The sequence below is a fragment of the Phoenix dactylifera genome, chromosome 11 (genome assembly GCF_051530095.1).
Source record: "Phoenix dactylifera cultivar Ajwa chromosome 11, Ajwa_hap1_PhDact_Kaust_v1.1, whole genome shotgun sequence".
Classification (NCBI taxonomy): domain Eukaryota; kingdom Viridiplantae; phylum Streptophyta; class Magnoliopsida; order Arecales; family Arecaceae; genus Phoenix; species Phoenix dactylifera.
Window position 1 is genome coordinate 5675520 of NC_143200.1, and position 18630 is coordinate 5694149.

Consider the following 18630-nt stretch of genomic DNA (forward strand, 5'->3'; position numbering starts at 1 on the left):
TCATTTAATAAAAAATTGGGAGAAAAGGAAAATCAGAAGTAAAGGCACAAGGTTTTGCAACAATGCTTTTATTATCAGAGACAGTGCTATAGCTATCAAAACTGTCAGCTTATGGTATGTAATACAAGGTAAAACAGTAGCATCAAAAAACAGTTGTTAATAAATGTGCTAGAGAATTTTTACATATGGACATGTCAGTATATTTGAGAACTCTGTCCCTTGATAGATAGCTCTGTGCTGGGGCTGCAGAACTTTTATTTACAAACACTCCCTCCAACACTACATGCTCTGCTATTTCTCTACCAAAATGTAGAGAATAAATAAATTTATATCATGGACTCTCGCAGAATTCCATCACCTGAGACATCATCAAAGTACTGATAAATTAAAAGAGCATGCAAGGACTAAGAAGATATTGAACCTCTACTGATCCTGAATGTGTTCTATCTATTCCATAATTTAGCAATAGAGTGAAGCAATAGGTAAACATATTAACAGATATAGCCAAAAAAGAAGGAAAATGATACAAGAATCAATCAGAGGAAAGAACTTCACGGCCATTAATTTAACAAACTTTGAACACTTTGCATGCAATTTCTGAGAATTCTAGAAAACAAATGAGAAGACAAGTAAACATATTATATCCAGTATTACTGGCCTAAAACTGTCAATCAAATGAACAAATATGAACAAATATATTAAGTCAGAAAAAACATAGAGGAAAAAAACATCATTAGATACCTTGCCACAAATTGGACAACTATCACTTCTTTCCATCCATTCATATATACAGCTCAGATGAAAATGATGAGAGCAATTTGTCACAATTTTTGGATTTTCAGGAGTATACTCTGTAAAATGAAAAAGAAAGTAAATAAATTAAAGAATCTACAAAGGAAAGATGACAAAAAAACTACAATTCCTCATCAAAGATCCATAAATTGAATAACATACAGGGCTTTCCCATTAGAATTCATATTAGGACATCTCAGACAACCTATTGAAGCAACACATTTTGTATTTAGTTATAAAGAAAAATGAAAAAAAAAACATAACAATATGATCATGAAAACAAAAGAGAAACCAGGATACCATCAAGACATGTAGGGCAAACATCTTCATCCTCTGAAGTCGCTATCACATAACCAGTACCATAAGCTTTTGCATATAGATTTTTCTCTGATTCAGAATGGCTAGGTTTTTCTTCCTCAGTTTCTACACTGTTCCATTTTTTAATGGAACCTAAATGTTCCACTGCAGAGCTACTTCCATTTCTTCGACGGGTCTGTGATTCTTCCTGTAAGTGGCTCATAGACTTGTCCCTCCTCAAGACCAACCCATCACGTTGGGAATGAGATAATCTAGGATCTGTATCATAAGATGGAGGTTGAGGGACAAGGTGGTAGGTCTCAGACAATGAACTGTCAGCTGAAGTGGTTCCAATGCCTGTTGATGTCAATGGAGTTACTGCTTGAACAGGGGAAGCAACTGTCTGCACCTCCAATCTTTGAAACATTGCGCTATACTACAAGGGAAATGAAATTGAGTGAGAAAATAGTTACTGCAAAATGTATCGCAGAAAAGAGAGAGCATTAGAAACAGGATTTACAAAGATAACCTTCAGAATATAGCCCTATGGAGAACTTATAATCTGCTTGACATGGAAAATAGATTCATAAAGTGTGGTACTCCCATTTACTGACATTTACTGATGATGCCAAACCGAGTGGACCAATATAATATAATAGCAATGGCATTCCAAATATCTCAGATTGCATAATTGACAAAGTACGCAGTTATAGTCCAACACAACATTCATAATTTGCCTAGAGAGAGAGAGTCGCATTTATCTGTATACAAAACGTTACTAATTCGTTCACCATCACTCAATAGCAATTAGCCCTTTGACCATACTGTTTTGCTTCTTTATTCATCTGTGTTTGACTTTCATATCATGCTGGAGACAATAATTAATGAAGGGTCAAAATGATTCAGAGAAGGTACCACAGACGGGAAGTAGAAACATCAACATGGAAAACACACAAGCATGTTCACAGACAAGAATTTCCCACATAAACACAGGTTTCTTTTAGGACTGATCGCAAAGAGACTGTAGATTCTACCAGCAGGTCAGCTATATATGACATCATTTTTAGCTAGGCGCACCATAATCAGATATGGTCCAAATGGAAAATATGATTGGCACAAAGCTATGATAAAGATTATGGTAAGTCGATGTATAATAAAACCTGAAATGTAAGCAAAATCTGTGATTTTATAACGTTACCCCACTGAACAGCTGATGAAAGAAGTATCTTAAGCATATGCAGTGCCTATACATGGGATTGCTTGGATGGGCATATTCTTCAAAATCCTCTGAACATGGACAACAGCAAAATGCTCCCATACCTATATTTTCCCGATATATCCAGAAAAAAACACACAATATAAGGATCAAGCCCAACCAATAAAATAATTACATCAAATAAATAAAATGATTGCACTTGAAGCCAAATACTCAGGATCCTAAATTACCTCTTTAACAAATTTTAGGGGAAGAGAAAGAACTTCTAACTTCAGCAATTACTGTACAGAACCTTACACAGGAACATGAAATTTGAACAAAAAGTATGCGATTGTTTATACATCTATATTCAAACAAAAGCAGGAAGCTGAATGGTGTAAACAAATAGATGTTTTAATAACATTCAGCACATGATGGGCCAGCTAACATCAAACTCATCAAATTATTGACAAGATGGTAGAGTGTCATCAGCTTCATCTTAGATGTGCCTCAGGAGTATGATCTTCTTTTTTGCCAACGAGTAAGATGAAAGAATTAGTTGGCTACATCAAAATAGGGATACATGCAAACAAACCAACTATGCCTAGGATTCAGGCATAGAAATGAAAGAGAAATGAAGTAGATATTGATGTTTCAGACAAGGTCCGCCGTACCGGACCAGACCAGTACGGTTCCGGTTCGTGCCGGAACCGGGCGGTACGAACCGGCTATCTCTTCCCCGCTGGAGCCGGAAAAGAAGAGAACGAGAGAGAGCGCGGGGAAGAGAGGGAGGGAGGAGACCTGTGGCCGCCATCGGAGAGCCGCAGAGGGGCGGCGGAGGCCGGGGGGGCAGCGGAGCCCGGCTAGGGACGGGGGAACCTGCAGGGGCGTGGTAGAGGCCGAGGCCGTGGCCGCGTTCCCTCTGCGGCTCTCCAATGGCGGCCACAGATCTCCTCCCTCCCTCTCTTCCCCGCTCTCTCTCTCCTTCTCTTCGTCTTCTTCGTCTCCAGCACAGAACCAGCCCGTACTAGTTTCCACGGCTCCAGCATACCAGTAGCTAGCCGGACTGGTTCGTACCGATCGATACGGGCTGGTTCGGCATACCATGGTTTCAGATGATATGACGAAGAGCCACTTTTTGATAATGAAATGAGCACCGGCAACAAATCAGAAATGTCAACCAAATCTCATCAGAATTCATCAACTTTTACTAATAAAACATATATAGTACTTTCTTTGCAAGTATTGCTTAGAACATTCCCATCAATTATATTCTGAAAGATAATTAAGCTAAAAAATACTCTTAAATAGTATAGAGGCATCAAGATGATTTGCACCACAATATTCCAGAGCTTCACAAATCTTCTGCACAACATTAAATTGTATCCACCTATATTCATCCTAAAAATATAAAAACACCATCATGATGTTGTCGTAACGAGGCTTAATCATGTAACATGTTAACCAATCTTGCATGTGCCAAATCATTTAACCTGTATGCTGCATGGGAAAGGGAATTGATTAATCAAACACTGGCTGAAAGGACCTGTTTACAAATCAGACACTCTTGGTATGCTATAAATTAGCCAACATGCCAAACTCCGACGCAACTCTCATAGGCTTGGTGGAACAAACATAATTTGGCATGAGCCTGCGAAAAAAAGGTAGACTCCACTTCCAAACCTATAGGTAATATATCCCCTATTGTCAAACTTTTGATGCCTTAGTTTTCAAAATGAATGTTGGGCAAGTTGGACCTCATGCCCTTAGATATAAGTATAACCTCTTTAGAGTTTGAAAGCATAAGACATGTTGATAATGATGACGATGACAAATTAAAGAACAAGAAGTAAAGTGGATGCAGCAGTGTCCCATGCAACAAGAGAAAAATAACAAGGAAAGAGAATGCCAAGAGCAAAGAAACCACACTCCCCCTTAGTGCACCACCACTACCCCCCACCCCCAACGTGCACAAATGCATGCAAACACCAAAAAAGAGAAAAATGAAGAGAAGGAAAAAGTGAGGAAGGAGGGGGACAATCCCTATTTATTTTAGATTTGTTTTAGATTTGACTCAACTATGTAAATCTTTTTTGGAAGTAGGTTGTTTGCTTCATATTTTCTTGCTAATTTTGTGTTAATTTAGAGGGGAAATTTTCTATTGTTTTTTGAATCATTTTCACTAGGACCATTGTCCATAAGTTCTACTCTAGGGCTTCTCCTTCTGGTAAGAAGGCAGGCAAGCCTCGGAATCTATTGAAAAAACAACCAGAAGCATCTGCATCTACCAGCGAAGATGGATGCTGAGGAATTAGATCATCAAAAGTAAAAAAAAAAGGGCCTAGGTTGGTTTATAATAGGTTTTAAGTAGCTTTAATTTTGTTTTGCAATAAGTTCCTTCGTTTTCATGCCGGGTTCCATGTTAATATGTGTTTTATTGTTTTTGGACGCTCTGGGTTATTTTATGTCATGAAGTGAATAGATTAACAGTAGTGGAGCTTTTGGATTGATTTGGAAAAAATATATATTTCCAATCACATCATGTTAGACTCCAAACTCTTTAATTTTCAAGTTCAAGGTTCTTTTATGATTAGAAAATGTTAACGCTATTGAGAGGAATATAAACAGAAGTCAATTAGAAGCAACAATATTTGCACACTCTATGGGTTGCTTTGAATGTACTAGCTTGCTTATAGATTTATTTCCTAAATATTTGTCCATTTCTCTCCCACTTTTTCCTTTTCTCTGTCCCCTCCTATTACACTTTTTTCTTTTAGATTAGAAGAATTATTTTGAGTCAAACTGTTTTAGATTCATAAATTCATTATTGGCAAGGTGGGGGTCCTAAAATTAGGAACCAATTTTTCATGGGTATTTAGTCTATAAATAGCAGTCCATAAGGAGTAACAAGTTTTTCCCAATTTATTGTTTTCTTTGAATTAATTAGCATGTTTATAAATGTTTTTCCTCAATTACTGTTTCTCCTCTATTAACTTCCTTTCCTTCTTCTCTTCCGCTCCCATTTAGATTTTTCCTCATTTTAGTTGAGTCAAATCTAAAACAATTTATTAACTTCCTTTCTCCCATCCAATTACTCTTTTTCTTTTTTGAATGTTTTCATTGAGAATTTTCATATCTAAAATGATGTAAAACTTATTTCTGCATGTATCAATTTATTTGCAACCTTAGCACTAAGGGACTGCATCAAAATCACTGCTTTAGAATACACCTAAGCAGCCACCTTAGGCAAAGTTGCTCCAGGGATACATTGCCAAGTTAGGCTGCCTATATATGCAACCTAACCATGGGCAGGCATGTACCTGCTGCCTATATAAGCAACCACCTTAGGCAAAGCTGTGCATCCTTATTTCCAGTGATTAAATGCAGTGCATAAGACCCCAAATGCAAATGTGGTCCCTTAACTGCACTATATTGCCTACATGCGGTTACTATATACAGCAATACCACACATGGGCTGAAAGGACAGTCCATAGTACTATGTGGCCATATTTGTGTCTCCATCAGCATTGTTTGGTTGCATATGTGGCCCACTTAGCATTATGGCTCCAAATATATGCCCCATTCTTATAGGGGTCTATGTACATGGAACAATGTTCAAATTAATGGTTAGGGTGAATTTGAGTTACAATGGTATTGTAACTGCTTTTATTAGTATCAAGTAATAAGACTCATATTAATTGTTATTGCTATTAATATTGATATTATTTATAGGGCTAGAGCCAGAAATTTCCCTTTGGAGGGGGCTCAGAAAATTGTATTGACGACATTTATCTTGGCTTATTATAAGAAATGACTAAATTTATTTTTGTAAAATAGCAAAGGTATTTTAAATTGTGTTTACTTTTCAATTTTATTCATAGATTATAATATCGTATTGAGCACCATAGTTGATTTAATTTATAATATTTAATAATTTAAATAAATTCAAAGAAATATTTTGATCTAGCATGTTATATATCTAGCCAGATTATTTCAGAGATCAATAATATACTTATGGGATTGTGTGTAACTCAAGATTTCTTTTGGTGATATAATTATTATGAAGGTGATTCAGAAAACTAGAAGCATTTTATTGTTTCTCATTCATCAATCAAAACAAAGAACAAAAAAAAATCTGAGTAGGTTCTCAAGAGAAACTCATGGATGAATTTTTCTTTTTCCAGTAAATTAGTGGCATGACACCACACATTTTATTCTTTGTTTTGGTAAGAAACACCAGATTTTTTATTGAAGTGGTAGTATGAGAAAAGATGGAGAGAGGGTCAAAGACCATCCATGGATAGAGCAAACAGGGCTACACGAAATGAGAGTTTAATCAAGAACGAAAAGGGTTGTTTTAAATTTTTTGAAGTGCATATAGAAATTATATTATAATTTAAAAATGCAAAGTAGTAATGATTCATTTTGTGAAGAATATATGAATGCATGCACCAGCAAACAAAGAGGAAAAATAAGAAAAATAAGAGAAACATACCTGTCTCTCTCTACCGAAATGTGCATGGGTAGGGATGGACTCTTTGGAGAAGAATAGATTTTTTCCAGGCTATATATTCAATCTATAGATGAATGGATTGGTCCCGTTCTAAATTTTTGAAAAGAATATAATTCTAATGGGGTTATTTCGAACTTTCCAAACAAGGAATCCTCATTATGATCTAAACTTTTAACTTTTAACAATATAGATTAGTAACAAATGCCATAACAGAATTAGTAGAATAGTGCAATCCCAGCTATCAATGAATGAGAGGGGGCTTTACACAGGAGATAATATGGGAACTTTTGGGGTGGCACATAAGAAGAGTCTTCGGATGATCAAAAGACAAGCCTTACAAAACTAATAGGTGACTAAGGATCTTTCAGATCTTGAGGGGACCATGGCCCCTGCTGGCCCCCCAAGTCTGCCCCCGATTTTTATCCAAAAAATAGTATATGGTTGTTTTTGGTGTAGTTCATGTATTTTACTAATTTTTATTTGGTTAAAAAATACAAACCACATATGTGCTACGCAATCCCTTGACTGCCTACATGCCATGGCAACTTTAAAAACATTACTTATTTCTTTCTTTCCTTCCTTCTCCTCCACTCTTTTTTTTCCTTTTGCTGTGTCTATCACCACTAAGCTGCTGCTATGGCCATTATCATCGATGGCTTCCACCACTACAACAATCAGCATATGCTATAGCTATCACGATTTCAACTGCCATAATCAGGAGCTCCTATCATTGTTGCTATGTTTGAATCATTTGCATGACCTCAAAACAGCCATGTAGTGCCTAGGCACTATGCACCCGTGGCTGCTTGTTTCCACTCTTCAAAACATTCCCAAACATAACACTTCTAATAAATAACAAAAAGATCTCAAACCTCATTATCTTGTGAACTTTTGTCAAAGCAATTTTCTTACAGGATTGGCCGGAAAAAACAACCCATTCAGGACCTCTTTGGATATTTCTACAAGATTGGGATGAAAATACTGTAGGAATCGGGTCTGTTGACCCATCTAGCTTGCATTTTCTAAGAGCCTATCCAAACCCAACCTAGGTCATAGCCTTTGGGCTGCAGGAAGAAAAAAAAAAAGAACCTATGAAGGTCTTTTTTTTCTTCCCACAAGATTCGGGCAAGATGGTATTTGGTTGATACAAGGCCATGCTTAAATGGCGGCCCAATTCACAAATCCTATAGGATTATCAGCCCAATCTTGTAGAAATATCCAAACAAGCCCTCAACAGTTTTCAGATTCTATTGATATGTTAATCCCAAATAGAGTATCTAAACAAGCACTAAAAGCAAAGTTGTAGATAGGTTCTCGAATAATACTTTTGAACTTAAAACATTAAGTCATGAATCAATATACATGAGAGAGAGAGAGAGAGAGCAATATTCCTAATTTTCTATTCGACACAAGAAAAGGGCGGTGTCTTGTATCGAAATAATAATGATTTTTGCTCTTGTTCGTCAAAGATTACTATTCCTTGCTTTTCGGGTTTATCAGAACTCCTTTTTTTAGATTCATAAGAAGTAGTAGACAAACAAAAAGAAAGGGTTAGGGGAGGAGAAATTCATTGAACAAATAGAACTTCTTTAATTATTCAATTGATTTAAACTTCTAATTTAGAAAAATTATTCAAACAAAAAAACTAGCAAGGAAAAAAGGAGTTCAATGAGAATTTCAATAGTAAATTTATTGCCTAGAGCAAATGCTCAAGTAGGAAGGACTCTGTTTGTCTCTGTCAAATGAATATATACATCATCAGTATTTTGAAAAGCTCTCTGTCTCTTTCTTGTGACTGCATTAACTTCTATTCATATGAACATAAAGAAGGGATGATGGTGTAGAAGCAAAACATGGGCCCTGGTCAATATTTATTCTTGTTCACTTAAAATATCCTCTTTAATGATGCTGCAAAAATCTCTCAATCTCATTTCAAGAGCAGAAACCTATGAGACTCATCACCATGGAGCATAACTTAGAGATCACCAACATGGAGCAGAGGTGAATACCGCATGGAATTTCTCTATCTTTCCTATGGACATGAAAACACCAAATACAAACACCTTGATCAAAAACAGTAGCCTATTCATAGTTCTCAATGAGTGATAGCCTAATCGACAAATGATACTGCCTCTGGCTAATGCTCGAGCCACATGTCAAATATGGATCCACATATAGGCAAGATTGAACATATGAACTAGGATATGTAGTGGAAGCTTATTAAGCAAGCTAGATGTCCTCCCTTTATATGCTAGCAGAACTAGAAGAATACACCAAACTAGGAACAACCTATTTCTAGTTCAATAAAGCTGATTCTCAAGGCTCCAAAATCACCTAAGAGGGACACAGCCCATTCGTTTGAAGGTTTCACAAAACCCTTCTTAAAACATAACTCTGAAACTCGAGCTCTTATAATTCAAACAATAGGAGAATGCATTGTTTTGTCTAGGGTTGCCCAAGCCATTCTCCTGCCAAGAGCTTGTAGACCACCCATATATTGAATGCAAGGATACATAGGAATTAACCAATGCAAACAAGATGCCACACTTTGTTTATGTCATTCCAAAATGTTGCAAAACAAGATATTGTTCCTCCACAAGAAGGAATCACAATAGGCATTTTAAACATGGGCAACTGAGAATAATACATTCGACAAACATAGGGCTTGCTTGGTATTGCTTAAAGTCATTCTCAAAAATCGGATTATTTAAATTTTTAATTAAAAAGTACATTTTGGTATATCTAGTGTTTGGTAACATTGTGGAACTACTTTTTTATATATAAGCTTACCATATTTGAAAGACAAGGAGCAATGTCACGAAAGAAGCAAGAACTTACTTTTCTAACTTCTTTTTTGGCTTCTGTTTCTTGTAGAAGCACTTCTAATGATATTATCAAACACTTAAGCTACATTTGGTTTATAGAAATGAAAAGAATCAGAATAGGCATCAATATACAGTGAGAATGGAATGCAGGGAATCAGAATCATAATTCTCAATCTATTGTTTGGCCACGAAATGAAGGAATGCATGGAAAAGGAATAGCAATTCAATTCTAATAATTAATTTAGCTATTTATATAATAGAATATAATTAATTTATATTGCTTATCCAAATATATCATCAAATAAAGGGTAGAACTAAATTTATAATAATAATCATTACAATTCTTTCAAGAGTCTTCTATTATTCTATATATCTATATGATGAACTTTTATCTAACTATTATAATATTAATGGTCGTTATTTTTACATATCATGTTTTATTCTTTTCATTTTTAATTAGCATTCTTATCAACTGGTTTTTGTTTTTATATGAAATAATTGTATTTATAATTGAAATTTTCAATGTAATATTTTACTTTTGAATGTAAAATTTATTTACATATTTTTTATATTTTTGTTTCCATTTTTGTCCATATTTCCTAATTTTTAATTAAAATATTTTTATATGTTTATATTACAATTGTATGTAATTACTTTTTTCTATCCGTTTTTCAGGACTAACTAGACCACAAGGTTCAGTTTCTCATCTGGAACCAGCAAATGAATATCCATTTTTAATTTCTATTTTCTAATTTTATCTAATATATTATTTTTATATGATACAATTTAATTATTTTTATTATTCATTAACACGCATTAGACATTGCTTATTTGCTGGTATATAATAAATAGTACACTGTTAAGTAACAATTGATAAAATATTACAATGCATACTACTTGATATTTTCATTATTTTCTAATAAAATATATTTAGTTAAATATTAGTTAAATTATTTATTTTTATTTTGTATTATAATTATTAATAATTAACTCTTATCAAATATATTATTTATTGCTATTTTATATTATAAATATTGCTAATTAGTTAATTACCAAAATATCATTCATTCCCATACTCATGGGAACGACCATTCCTCCCATCTAGGAGTGGGATCACCATTCTTTCATTCCAAAGGGCTTGTGATTATAGAGGAATCATTATCCCATTATTTAATGTCATACCAAGTATTGGAATGAGGCCAAAGTCGGAATACCCATTCCATTCCAATACTCATTCCAGTCAACCAAACATAGCATTATTTTTTTCAGAAAATACATTTTCTACTTTATAAGATACACATATACCATTTTTAAGCGTTACCAAGTGCACCATTAATCTGCCAACTTATAGAGCAGTTACGAGATGTCCATAGAAAGGAAACCATCAAGACCTTGCAAGATTATTAAAAAATTATATGATCATGACTAGTTGATTCCATATCTACGTACTGCAACCCATCACAAACAACATAGTTGTTTTCTTTTTCAAAGAGAAACAATTTTTTATTGGCTACCAAAAAAGGATCGTTATTTGCACCATACGTCAATCTGTTATCTTCTACAAAATTCCTCAAAAAATGTCAGGAGAGATGACTTGGTATGTCTCATGTGACTGAATAAAAATATTCCAGTATAGATCAAGTAAATAAACATCTCTTCCATCAATTTTACCATGAAACTCTTCTTTAACAAAGCATACAATACAATGAATAAATAGATGACCCTACAACACAAAATCTAACTGCTCTCTGGTACTAGAAAACTTTTGATTTGATATTAGGATGGTATGCCATTTGTTACATTGTCATTTTCATGATCTTCAAACCTATGCTATATGTACCAGTACAGTTCATGACCACCAATTCACACCTCAGCTTGATTATATCAAGCTTCACTTCCTTAAATCTCAGTAAGAAAGTACAACTGTTAAATAATGTCTGATCTTAAAACTCTTCTTTTTTTGTGCGTGCGCATTGTGAATTTTTCAGATTTAGGAATTTCATTAAGACTAGGAACTTCTAGCATTTTATGTACTCATTCAATATGCTTTTCTTTTCAATTCCCACCACATTATCTTTTGGTACTATACCATAAGCTTTACCAGAATCGGTAACAAGTCTGATATCTTGGTCCTTACTCCTAAAGGCAATTTTTTTATTAAATAACAAAGTGAGAAATCTACCTATATCTGCAGGTTCTTAGGGTATTCCCATAATGTTCAATAAAAAACAAAAAAAACTAATTTTGTGTCCCTAGTTTGCGTTCACAACACTAATGGGTCAAACCTGCTCCAGAACAAACCACCCAATCCCTCTCCTGCTTTTACTTCTTGAGCCTCAATAAATTATAAGAGAACTAAGTAGTTTACTCCATGAAATCTCATATTTCCCTCTCCTGGACGCTAAGCTCATGAATTATTTAATAATGCATGTTCTACATAATGCATGATATGCAGGTATTTTCCTCAACATTTAACAGATCAAGCATAACAAAAGCAAGTGATGTTCCTCTCTAAGGCATTTTTCATAATTTCACCACACATTAAAAATTTCGATAAACAGATATGGGCAAAAGCATTACACATGCAACAAAATACCAATCATGATCTATTTAATCACAAAATAATCATATACAGGGGAGAAAAAACAAGTCAACTCATGCCAAGCTATACTCAGCAGTGCACAAGAACAGCCTTTACAACCTTAATCCTTGATTAGAACCGCAAAATCTAAGTTGTCAATCTTTTTGGACAAAATCTACCAAGAAAAGAAAGGATCTTTCCGCTTCCCAATACCTCCCCATCCTCCCCCACCACCCCAACACCCCCAGAAGAAACGAGAAATAACAAAAAAAAAAAAAAAAACATGACAAGATCTGCCACTTTAATCAGCAAACAACCTAGATAAACAACAAACAGCTATTATCTCTTCGCGCCATGAAACCCTAAGATCATGAAATGCAGACACGAACCCTTGTCTCCATCGATCCCACCTCTGAATAACAAATTCAGATGAAAATTCACTCATACAACCGCACGAACAAGCGATTTCTTTGCGAATTAGGAAAAAAAAAACATCACTGTCAGATCCACCCGATCAAAGAAAGCCAAAAAGTCAGGAGAATTCATATGATGGTCTTTCTCCACATAGCAAGCGATCAAACCAGCAAGAACGGGAACTGGAGATCTAAAAGCACTACCTGACGAAGAATCGAAGGAAGGGATTTTACCTGTAGAGAAAGCAACAGGGCTAGGGTTTAGGCCCCCTAGCATTGACGGAGAGGGACGGGGAAGCAGAGCTCCGCACCGCTGAAGTGAGAGGAGCTGCAGAGAGAGAGAAGGAGAGAAGCGTTGGACTCGGTGGGGTTGTCGGGGCGCTAACGCTATCTTACGGAAGAGCGTACCGAAGTTTATAGGCGGATGGTCGATTAGCCGCTCGTGTTGCATTCGGATGCATCTGGACCGTCCATTTTTCTCGTTAAACCTACTTGTAGGGACGCCTAGACGTGACGGTGCATGTGGGCTGACAGGATGTCGTCGTCGTCGTCGTCGTCGTCGTCGTCGTCTTTCCTTTTTTTTTTTTTTTTTTTTGTGAAAACGGCAATTCATGTAACTCTAAGTTGAGTACATCCAGCCAAATCAAAATAAAGTAAAGAGTGCAACGTAGAGGGAGTATCTCCTAACGAAGTCCAAATGACCTCTCCGGAGTGCCGAGCGGCATAAGAGGCGACCCAGTCTGCTGCACTGTTCGCCTCCCGAAAAACATGTGAAGCCTGGAAGACGCTCGACTCCTGAGCCAATCTCCGAATCTCACGGATGAGAGGATGATCATCCCCATGTCTGTCCACTCCCCGAATCCATTCTATCACCACAGAGGAGTCTCCCTCAAGGCAAATATGCTCAGCACGTAGTACCCGCCTTGCATAGGATATCCCCTCCCAGGCTGCCCGCAACTCCGCACCAACTACGGTAAATCCCGGCGCACGGCGGCCACCGGCTGCTATCAAACTGCCGAGATGGTCCCTGATAACAAAGCCAACTCCTCCTGACACCCCGTCTGCCGACCTACTACCATCAAAATTCACTTTGAGATAACCAAGGGGTGGGGGTACCCAAGAGACTAGGGCAAACCTGGGCGCTGTGACAGCAGAAGAAGTACCCCAGGTGTCCCTGGCCATCTCAGAAGTGAAAGTGATAGCAGTGGTAGAGACCTCCCTAGCAAGACGCATGGCTCTGTCCATCACCAGCCGCGGGGGTGATCGTCTATCCTCAAAAATGCCGGCATTCCTATCCAGCCAGATGGAGTAAGCCAAATATGCCCCCCGGATCCCGGCCTCAGCCGTGCTCGGCCGCCGCATAGCCACTCTCAACCACTGAATCAAATCCTGTGTCGACTCAACTGAATGGGGTAGCAATGTGGGCGATCGGCTCCAAATGCCCCTAGCTCTGGGGCACTGCAAAAGAACATGATCCATCGTCTCCTCCGTCTCCGTACACTCGTCACAATACTGAGTGATCCTCACCCCTCGCCGTGTCAGTAAGCTCCTGGTCGGTAGGCAGCCCCACGCTACCTTCCAGATGAAGAGCGCCACACGCGGGTGAATCCGCATCCTCCAGATCCATCCTCCCTCTATCTGCCATGCTGGCTCCCGGCTTTGAATGGAAGAAATGAACGGTTGATAAAAGTGTCCTCATACGCATCTTTATGCTTTGTACGTAGAAGATTCTACCGTTAAAGCTGCCAGGCCTTCTTTCTTTTTTTCTTTTTTTTCCCAAAATGCTAAGAACAGCTTCCCATCTCCAACTCATGGGATATAGAATAATTAGCTGAATAATTAGCCACCCAGTCTGCAGTCCCATTAGTTTCACGGAAAACATGTTTGACCTGAAAGGTCCCTCCGTCCCAGGCTTTTCTTTCCCGGCTAGGTTTTAATACATAAAATTACACGTTGGCACCATCAACTTTCAACCCTTTGCACCTGCATCCCTTTTTATTTAAAAATTTTTAATTAAACCTCTTAACTTTTGATGTGAGCCGATGAACCATTAATGATCATTCATCAAAATGCCCTTCAGCATAACGAGGGCCGACCAATGTTAGGAATTAGGGCAAAATCCCTAACTCTCCTAGCCCACCCATCACCAACCCATGTCGGATGAGATCGTTGGGTGACCCTCCACTTCGATGAGATCCTTCTCTAGCAAGTAGCAACCCTCCAACGAGCATCCAATTTCTCTCCCGATTGTAAGTGTTGTTGACATTCCAACAACCATGGTCAATGTCATGCTAGGTTCAAAAGTCACGAATGGCAAGAAAGTAATTAAAATAAACTATCCACAATTCCACATCATGCCAAAAAGTCCACTGGTTAAGAGACCAAACAGAGTTCCATCAATTCATTTAGTGCATTGTGACGATACAGCTAATTTCGGCACCTAGTACACTGCTAGTCCATATATTCTTTAATCTTATCAAAGGGGTACCTAGCATGGAGTGATGGCTTCAAGATCAACGAAAAGTGATGAGCACTATATTTAGTTGCACTCTCGTGATTCTATATAGTAGTGATTTTAAATCACCTTCACTTCTAAAATCATCTTCCAAACAGTTGTAGTTAAACCTGTTCTTGAGGACATGTTTCCAAGATCATTCTGGAGCAACAATGTTGGGCTGAAATTTGAGGACGATAATGCTCCTCAGTCCAGCCTAGCCAACTCCCCATGCGAGAGACTCCATGCGAGGAAGCATCATTTGCGATGAAGCGTCGTCCATGAGTCTATCCCCAATTCGTCTTTGTCAGGGCTTTCAATTGTCATCTTCTTTTCTTCCTTTCACCCTTTTTTTGGTTGCCGCGGTTTCTTGTTTTTGTGAGGTATCTAATGTTTGATATACAGTCACACTAGCAATTAGAGAATTTTTTGGTTGAGAACTTTTTTTGAATGGATTTATTTGACAACTATAAAGAGGGTATGACTCTAATTTTGGATCGTTTCTTAGCTTGTGTAATCTATTTTTGACGAAGGTTCGCACTAAGTTTATTGATTGCTTAAACAATTTAAGCATTCTTCCTGTCGGTAACGGGGGATAAAATAATGATATGCAGCTCAAGAAGCTGACCCTAACTAGATAGGAATAAGATTGGTTATATTTTCCTCGCATCTTAACCATCAAACCATGTATTGTTAATCAAATTAATTTAAAAAACATTAGCAGCAAAAACCATGTTATTTAGAAACACTATAACAAGTGGTTATTTGAGTAAAAATCAGCTTATTACAAATAAGATTATCTTTCTAACTTGGAAAAAGCAAACCAAGGACAACAAACCTATTTGAGACTAGATAGCCATGAAGGAAGAGCTCCCAAGAGTTTCATAAACTTTGTTTAAGAATCAGTAAGAAGATTGTTTTCATATCAAGTTGATAGACCTACCTTTGAGGAGTAGTAAGTGATCATTATCTTAGCAATTAGTTACACAACGTTTCTTTCTTTTACTATTTTCTCTTTTTTTTGTGATTATTTCTTCTGTAAGATCATCACCAGCCTCCATGTCTACGTTATGTTTAGTACAAATCTTTACCAAATGCTCAAGGGATCATTGCTAGGAATTACTTTTTCCTTGATTCTACCATGCGATCCATGTCTATGTCACCTCAAGATCTTCAAGGCATCTCATATGCACATTGCTGAGATCAAGATTGTTTTGTAGAGAATTTTGATGATTTCTTTTTCATTTTCTTCATTTAGTAGGTACTTGATCTTTTGTTTATCAAATTATCTTCATTAAGATCCAGATAATTATCTCGTGTTACGTGTGGAAATTGTGTTTAATTGTCTATGTGTAAATTTAACTATTTGTACTATTATTTGCTGCAATGGCACCATTTCCACAGTTTCCTGGTATCTTGGTTTTGCAAATGGAAATGATGGAGTACATGTATAGCAGCAATATTCATGCAACTTAATTTTTTCAAAAAAAAAGGGTTTAAACTGTGGTTTTCAGCAATTGGTATTGGGATGATTGTTGTTACTTTACCTATTGAAGGTTTAAGCGCCTTATGTATTTTAACATTTTCAGGCTCCTTTACGTTTTCATTTGACTGCCTTTATGTCTTACTAGGTGGTGGCATGTCCTTGTTATGTTCCACAGGCAACAGTTTTTTAATTTCACTTACTGTGATAAACGAACATCTGACCATGGCAATGATTTTTAACGGCAGTTTCTTTTCTTTTTTTTTTTTGTTCTCTTTCTCTTTTATTCCATGGTTTTGTTTTTCCACTGGTTGTGACAAAGGGACTTAGAAATGAACATGAACCATAACAATATTGATTAGCATGAAGCAAGGCAATCTGAAATTTTGTGTGATATGAATCCAACAAATAACTTTATACGCGTCCTCACATACTGTCCCCAATTAAACAGACTAAATATGTGCCTGCACGGGTCCTTACATACTCTCTCCGTTTAAGCCCCGACGTCCCCATCAGACTAAGGGTTCAAATCTAATCACAAGCACCACTAATCACAAGCACTATAATCGATCCGTGGTCAGTCTCAATAGATCTGTGCTGCAGTGTTGCATAGTTCACATATGTTATGGGTCGGTTTATACTATTTGTAATAACTTAAGACCTCACTCAAAATAGATAACCGAAAAGTATTATTTGGATTTCTTGATTTTATATAAGTATCTAAAATCTTTCCAGCGAATAATCGATTTGAGACTAAACACACACCCACACGGCTCCTCATAATGACCAACAGAAGAAATTTTAGAAGTGGGTTTCAAACATGTAGATGAACTATTCAAAAGATCATGAGGGATACCAGAAGGAGTATGATCAATCTTTATTGCTGGATAGTTTTATTAGAAGTTTATAGAGGAAGCTTGATAATAGTGTTTGAATTCTTATTCCTAGCCATGCCCAAATATCTTGTGAATGTAGATCCTAGACAGTAGATAAATAACTGCAAGGCTCATGCGGGGTATAATTCCCCAATGAGTTACGATTTGAACTTCAATTTTGATTCTCTTTTCCTCTTAACCAATCATATTTCTATCCTTGTTCACTTATGTTGAATTCCTCCATGCATAAGGGAAGCATGCAAAGAAAAAATAAGTTGCCAGGTGCTTGATGTGTGATAAATTACTAGTTTAATAAAATTTAATATAAACCTCATATCTAACGTGTGAAAAGCAGGTTGCTGCCTGTCGCTCATTGTGTCGGTTTATGCTTTTGTTCACCATCTTGCCAATTTATCTAACAAGTTAGCAAAAGCGGCACAATAAATTTGAAGGCCTAAGACGAACTCACTAATAACAATAATAAATATATTTGAAAATTATTTAGAGGCCTCAATGTATTTATAGCTAAGAGTCTTTAGATTTTGGGGCCTCAATGCTGCATTTATAGCTAAGAGTCTTTTGGGGGCTTCAATATATTTAAAGCTAAGAGTCTTTAAATCGGAGTGTCACGCGACCGCCTAGGCCGTCCCTGCCCGTGAATATTCACCATTTCTACTTTTCCAGGCTATAATGATGAGAACTATTTGTGTTGGTTTTTTAGATCTAGTTGGGTTTCCAGGTGACAGCATGCAACCCCGTGCATGATAGCGTTCATTTCGCACGGTTGGGCGCTGCAAATAAATTATATTTAAAGGAGAATATTTATCCATGAGATTTGTTGTTAAATGTTATAATATTAGTATAGCATTTAGGGTTGAAATTTGGCCTGAGGGTGACCACGCCGGAGGAAGCCGAGAAGACGCTGACCGGGACGGAGAAAGAGGGCCACCTCCTGTGCTCCGAGGTATCTGCACAAAGCCTTGGCTGGAGATTCCAGCAAATACCCTCTGATGGCTAAGTTAGAGTTGATCCAGAATTTTTTGGGAGAAAAGTCCCTGAGTGTTTTTGATATGAATTATTTATAGTCCTCACAAGAGTGCCCAGGTGGCTAAGGCATGATCCATCCTCATCATGGAAGAAGATGGTCTTGGCCATGTGGCGT

General features: G+C 37.0%; 1 protein-coding gene across 5 annotated transcripts; it reads right to left on the minus strand.

Annotated features, from left to right (window-relative positions):
- Positions 1–52: 52 nt before the first annotated feature.
- On the minus strand, positions 53–13007 carry LOC103698642 (E3 ubiquitin-protein ligase At3g02290-like). Of its 5 annotated transcripts, none has more exons than XR_015971076.2 (6): positions 2536–3080; positions 2288–2409; positions 1093–1525; positions 955–997; positions 742–851; positions 53–358 (listed from the first exon to the last, which is right to left on the minus strand). XR_015971076.2 is itself a non-coding variant. In XM_008780681.6 (5 exons), the coding sequence occupies exons 1-5, from the start codon at positions 12891–12893 to the stop codon at positions 332–334; spliced, it is 735 nt and encodes a 244-aa protein (XP_008778903.3). In that variant the 5' UTR covers positions 12894–13007; the 3' UTR covers positions 53–331. The 5 variants fall into 5 exon arrangements, 3 of the variants coding, with proteins under 3 accessions (XP_008778903.3, XP_088562770.2, XP_088562771.2); XR_015971075.2 differs by having other exon boundaries at positions 2959–2983; XM_008780681.6 differs by lacking the exons at positions 955–997; positions 2536–3080 and adding an exon at positions 12851–13007.
- Between the last annotated feature and the right edge of the window lie 5623 nt (positions 13008–18630).

Coding starts and splice junctions, on each gene's coding strand:
- LOC103698642 (XM_008780681.6), bottom strand. CDS start 12,893: ATGCTAGGGGGCCTAAACCCTAGCCCTGTTGCTTTCTCTACAG. Junction 852..1,092: donor TTGCCCTACATGTCTTGATG/GTATCCTGGTTT, acceptor TTCATTTTACAG/AGTATACTCCTGAAAATCCA. Junction 359..741: donor GTTGTCCAATTTGTGGCAAG/GTATCTAATGAT, acceptor ATGATGTCTCAG/GTGATGGAATTCTGCGAGAG.